Source organism: Manihot esculenta, chromosome 10 (genome assembly GCF_001659605.2).
Source record: "Manihot esculenta cultivar AM560-2 chromosome 10, M.esculenta_v8, whole genome shotgun sequence".
In the NCBI taxonomy this organism is placed as follows: Eukaryota; Viridiplantae; Streptophyta; class Magnoliopsida; order Malpighiales; family Euphorbiaceae; genus Manihot; species Manihot esculenta.
Genome location: NC_035170.2, coordinates 1,913,029 through 1,919,500, shown reverse-complemented (window position 1 = coordinate 1,919,500; position 6,472 = coordinate 1,913,029). Strand labels below are relative to the sequence as shown.

Here is a 6,472-nt window from a genome sequence, read left to right as displayed (position 1 = left end):
ACACCTTATTTTCTGTGAAACCTGCAAATGAAGCAGCAGCTCTTGGGAATTTTTAGTGTGATTTTTTTTTTAAAATTTTTTTAATGCATAAACACACATTTTGTCTCTTTCAAATGGGTTTGGGGAGTTTTCTTTGAATGAATCAAATGGAAGCTAATAACTATTTGATAAAACAGTGACCCCATTTAAACAGGCTTTGATAAGAATTCAATTCTCCCATTTCTGGAAACTTTTTTTATCATTACATACTTCCAACAAATTGATTTCACCTTTCCCAAAAGCAGCCTTTTTTTCTGTTCATAAAAATGACTTAAAATACACAAATTAATTGCAGAAAAAATGCAAGTTTTTATAGGTTTCTGTGATTATGGTACTTTCTGCTTGCTTAATTAGCCATCCCTAAAAAGCTATGAAAGTTTGGTTAAGAGGTTAGAGCCATGGCTCATGGCTGGTGTGGCCATGGGGTCAAAGGTCCAATAAATAACATGGGTTTTTGAGGACTTTAATTAGAATCCAAGGCAATGAAAGATGATAACTAAAGGACTTGTTTTTTCCACTTTGGGTCTCAGACTGAGTGTCCCATGGGCAAAAGAATCATCCTATATAAAATAAATAAATAAAGAAGAAGAAGAAGAAGAAGTCCTTTAAAGATTTGCCCTAATTTTCAAATAAAAGAGTCCCTCCCTTTATGATGCATTTTTTTTAGCTAGCACATGACACCAACACCAATAATCTCTCTTACCCATTTGATGATCACTCTTTTATCACATGGCCTCAACCTTTGAGCATGCATAATCCTACTTTTTATCACCAATCCCTAGCATTTCATGCATATCTTATTCAATAATTAGAACCCAAATCACTAAGCTTATGATAATAATTAATGGTAAAGCTTCTAATCTTGTTACTTTTTCATATGCAAATTGTTAAAAAAAGAATTCCATGGAGATATTATCATCATGCAAATCTTAAATTTCACATTCATTACTTACCGGATGATCTTAGAATCTCTCTCTACCTATACTCTTACAGATGTTGTATTATGAATAGGTATCCGATTTTTATCAGTTTTTTAAGTTAGGTATATGAAAAAGATTTAAATATTCTATATATTAAATTTTTTAAAGATTTCTATATAATAATATTATGTAGTAGGCAGGCCTAACATCTAGGTATATGATTTTTAACTTTTAAAGTTGTAAATAGAAAATATGCAGTCTAATTCTTCAACGAAATGAATGGAAATATATAAAAGAGAAGAGATAGGATTGTAATTAAGGCTGAGAGGTAAGAATTTTTTGGACAGACGACAGTACAAAATGTCTTCAAACGTGAAAATATGCAGTCCTTAATGTCTCCTTCTTGGACAACATTGGCTCTATCAAGGACACATAAACTGCCTAAAACGTTAAAAAAAATAGTTTATAAATATACAAATTAAAAAAATTAGTGTAGATGATTTTGATTTTCCAAGTCCTTATCAAATTGGAATTGGATGCTCCTTGTCTGGGGACCCATTTTTCTTTTGTGAAAATCATTCATAGAATTAATGGAATCAAAGAGGATTATATTGAGATTTATTAGAAAGTTTGAGCTTTTCCTTTTTCTAGTAAAACTGAGAGATTAATCATGGAAAGTTTTTTTTTTTTTTTTTTTTTTTTGCATAATCATGAAAAGGGTTTTGTCATGTAATTAATTCACCTAATTTTATCATTATAGATTTTTAACATTATATTTCATGATTTTTTGCTAATTAAAATTATGATACTAAAAACTTTATAAAAAAAAATAGTACAAATTATGTCATTTGTAATCCTAACTGAAATCTTCATGAAGTTATTTCCTAAGCTCTTTATAAATTAATAAAATTAATTTGCTCATAAAAAAGGCTTGATTGAAAAAGGGAATAACTAGGGCCACCCAAAAATGATTGAAGTTATTGTTCAACAAATATCCCAGAAGTTATGGTGGTTTTGCATCTTTGTTGGTCCAAGTAATGAGAAAAACATATACTGTTCACTGACTTTTATTTTTTATTTTCTAAAAAATTTCTCACTTCGAATCTATCCTCCAATATTTAAAATTCATCTAACATTTAAAATTCATTAATTCAAATTTCCGTTAGATAAATTTATCAAAAAAATAAAGTATATTCTTATAAATTTTAAGTCCTCTCTACTTAAACTTTAAACTTAAAATATCTCGTTAAAGAAAAAAATATCGTATCATTTCATCTCATTTATTAGAATTTTATTCCAACATAGTTAATATATATATGGAATCTTCTCTACCATTATTTTGCATTTGACAATAACTTTTCCATTGTCACCCACATATCCATTTCTATTAAGCACACAAGTGATGATTTTGTGGGAGCTAGCAAATTCATGGCCAGGGAATTAGAAGCCCCACACCTAAACTTCTAACTTGGTTTCCATTTCCCCCCTTTTTTTTCTTTTCTTTTCCCTCTCTTATTTGTATATATAATTAATACGAAAGTTAGTTATAAGCAATTAAGACTAAGTAAAATTATTACTTAATACGTAATATGGAAAAACTTATTAATTAATCTTTCGATTTTGAAAATGCATTAAACGTGAAAAATTTATTAATTGATCTCTCAATTTTAAAAATAAATTAAAATATATTTGATATTTTAAAAAGTCCACTAATTAGTCTTTCTATTAATTTTAACCATTTACTATGTGGTTTTAAAAAAATTATTAATTAATTTTTCATATTTTTAAAAAATATACTAATTAGTTTCCTTTATATTTTGAATATTTTAAAATTTTTATACTACGTAATAGTTCAAATTAAAAGAAGACTGACTAATATATATTTTTTTAAATAAAATTAATATATTTTTTAAAATATTTTTAATATATTTTTTAAAATAAAAAAACTAATTAATGATTTCTCCGTATTATATTCCTTATAATTAACTAGAGCTGCAATAATTTTTTATTTTTTAGGGTTTCAATAGAATTAATTAAGACCATATGTGTTCAACCTACCAAAGCTTATAGTCTAGCTATGGTAGAATAAAAATTATGGAAGGGTATGAAATAAAATATAAAAGAAGTTTAATTAACTTGGCCATATAAAAATAATTGAAGTAACTGTTAAAAAAAATTTATTGATATTCATGTTAAATTAATTTTAAAATATAATGAATGTCTGAATCTAAATATAAATATTAAATTTATAATTCATTAATTTTTTATTTAGTAAAAAGTTAAATTTGCTGAATAACAAATTAGTAGGCTAAATACAAGAGATAATCATTTTTGTTCATATCATAAAAATGAATAACATTAAAATAGATGAAGAGATTTTGAGTTTCCTATTCTCGATACTTTAAAAGTGAAGAAAAATTAATTTAATTATTGGCATATTTATTATTTTTTTAAACATTTATTTTTATAAACTTTTTATTTGAAAGTTAAAAATTTAATATAATTTCTGAAATTTAAGCCTTTACTTTTTTAACAATAAATAATTTAATTTTTAAATTTTTATTTTATTAATAAAAAAGTTATTATATTATATTTATCATTAGTCAATTATTAATAGACTAAAATTAAATAGATTAAATTTTAAAAATTAATTATTATAAATATTAAGATTATGAAGATTAAATTGTTATAAAAATAAAATTTAAATTATTAAATGATTATAATCTAATAATAAATTTTAACAAATTTTGTTAATAAAATAAAATTTTAAAAATTAAATTATTTCTTATTAAAATGGTAGCAACAAAACTGTGAATTTTGTTATATTTAAGAGAATATATTATAAAGAATGTAAAATGAGGATTTTAAACTAATTTTCACATTGATTAGTATTATATTTTTTAAAATAACTTTCAGAAATTTTTTACTTCACTTTCATGCAAGGTGACATGAAGCAAGAATTCTCATACTTCTCCGTATGATAGCGATTCCGAGAGAATTTTTGTGAATCCAGTAAAATTAGGCCCAAAAGCTTTGGCCCAACTCTAATTTCTTCTGTATCTGAGTAGGGCTCGAAATTTAGCCAGCTTTCTTCGCCAGAGAACCCTTAAAAATGGAGTCTTTATCAAAATTTGAATCACAACATCACTTGTAACTTTGCTCATTCTCAAACATTTCCTTCTAATCATGGCTACATTACACGTTTTCAGGTCTGCAATATCTTTTCAATTCCTGATTTTCCATCTTCTAACCCTATATTCCATTTTTGGCTATTCATTTGAGGTCCTAATCACCGGCAACCCCAAATTCGATCCCCAAATAGCTCTCCTTGGCGACGCCAGGATCTCCGATGATGGCTCTCGTGTGCAACTCACGAGCCCTCATGCCTCAAGTTCTGGTCTTCTCTTATGCAAGGATCGCTTCAAATTTTTTGGTTCCAGTCGTAAGAAAACGTCGTCGTTTTCCACGGAGTTTGAGTTCTCTTTTACCGGTAATGGGGATAATCTCTCTCTTGTTATGGGTCCCAATAATTTTGCATCTGAATTTCTGGGTCAAGGTCCGTTTGAGGTTTCAAGTGAGAAAGGGTATCTGGGTATTGAATTTGGTGCTTCAATGGATGGCAATGTAGGTGATTCTAATACTACTCTTGTATCTGTTAGTGTTAATAATGAACTGTTCACACATTCTGTGACGAATAGTGGAGAGTCATTGAAGTCTTGGATTGACTATGATCCTAGTTCCAAAAGATTAGAGATTAGGTTAAGTAAATCAAGTGGTAAAAGGCCATATAATCCCATTATTGCATATTCAATCGATCTGTCAAAAATGTGGGAAGCCAATGAGGTCCATGTGGCCTTAGGCTCAAGAAATGGTGGCAACTTATCAGATACATTTTATGTGTATTCGTGGAGATTTAGGTTGAGGAACTTTCCAAATTGGATGCATTCCTTACCAGTTGATCCACATGGATCTGTGGATAAAGGTAATGAAAGTTTAAGGGTGCACAGTAGAACATTTTGTCCTTTTACTGTTCTTGCTGGGATGATTTTTGCAACTGGATGTGGAGCATTGCTGGCATTTATGGTACTATTTGTGTGGGCAATATTTGCCAATAAGCACACTGTGTTTCCAATTGAAGGTAATGTGCAGCCAGTGGATTTCAGGTACGAAAAGATCAGTGTAGTTGTGGAGAAAGGTGGGAAAGTGGTTAAGAATTAGAATATATGAACTTTCTGTTATGAATTTATTTGGCAAGAGTTTTTGTAGTATATGAAGTTCTGTTATGAAGTATTATGTTGTTTGTATTTTTATCCTTGTGGTACTGACTGATCTAATGAATCATAGAGTTCCTTGTGTGCACCTGACATGTATGCAATGAACTCTTTTTGTATCAGCTTAATTTGATCATTAGTTCACATGTACATATCTTACTATTCTTTTTAATTTATCTACTTCTATTATTATTACAAGGCACTTTATCAGATAAGTTTCTGCTTGATTATCCAAAACCAGATAAGCTTGAAATGGAGCTGCAGCTGGTTTGCTATGAAGAGTGTTCATGGTGTTAGGCATTTTGTGGATAAGGAATTTGATTGTTTTCCTAGAAAATAGTTAGAATCCTGGCTTTAGTAGTGTCTTCTTCTCTCCTTCCCTTGTCTATTTACTTACTTTTCTTGAAGATGCAGAATGGAAGAAAATGATCCACACAATGAATTCAAACTAGTTCAGAACAAAAACGTAGTTGACTGGTTAAAGCTCTGTTATCTACGACATTGTTTACTAATCTAAATATTGCTTATTGTGCTCTAAATTTTATAAAATAACTTGCAAGTATGTATTTGGCCTTTCAATTTTCTGAAAGCTTAAAGCATCAAAGTCATTAACAGTATGGCCACTTTGTGCTTTATTGTTATTTTTTTTATAAATTCAAGTGTTGAATAGGTTTTGATTATAATTAAAATCTTCAATAGAATATAAGGTACAAGAATGTATTTGGCCTTCCGATTTTTCAAAGGCTTGAAGCATCAAAATCATAAACTAATGCAGGTCTTTCCTTGCACCTTTGATTTAGAGGATCTGGGTTCTTTCTTGATGTAAACAAGTGATGCTCTTGAATTGTTATCAGATGGGCCTAGCTGTATGGATTTCTGTAGTCAATTTGGCTGTGGTTGATTTCTAATATAGCTTAATTTCTAGTGGTTGGATTCAAGAAATTTCTCTCCCTAGATATTGGAAGTAAAACATAAGACAACTCCAACAAGTGAAGTTCGGGAACAAGGTTGAGATTTGGAGTTCAATCCTCACTCTCTATAGTTAGCCTTTGAACTTTAAATTCTGTAAGTATTGTAATAAAATAAGGCTTATTGTACAAAAAAGTGAAACCTTTATCACCTTTTATATTTATATCTTAATCTTAAAATTTTAAATAATAAAATTAATTATTTTACATTTACTTTAATTTTAATCATTTATCTTTGCACTCACATATTTAGATTCTGCACATTCGATTTCCA

General features: G+C 28.5%; 1 protein-coding gene across 1 annotated transcript; it reads left to right on the top strand.

Moving 5' to 3' along the window:
* The first annotated feature begins 3,930 nt into the window (after positions 1-3,930).
* Positions 3,931-5,352, top strand: LOC110623992 (lectin-like protein At1g53070). Its single transcript, XM_021769029.2, has one exon. It carries the CDS (start codon positions 4,146-4,148, stop codon positions 5,175-5,177), a length of 1,032 nt encoding a protein of 343 aa, XP_021624721.1. The 5' UTR covers positions 3,931-4,145; the 3' UTR covers positions 5,178-5,352.
* Positions 5,353-6,472: the final 1,120 nt, after the last annotated feature.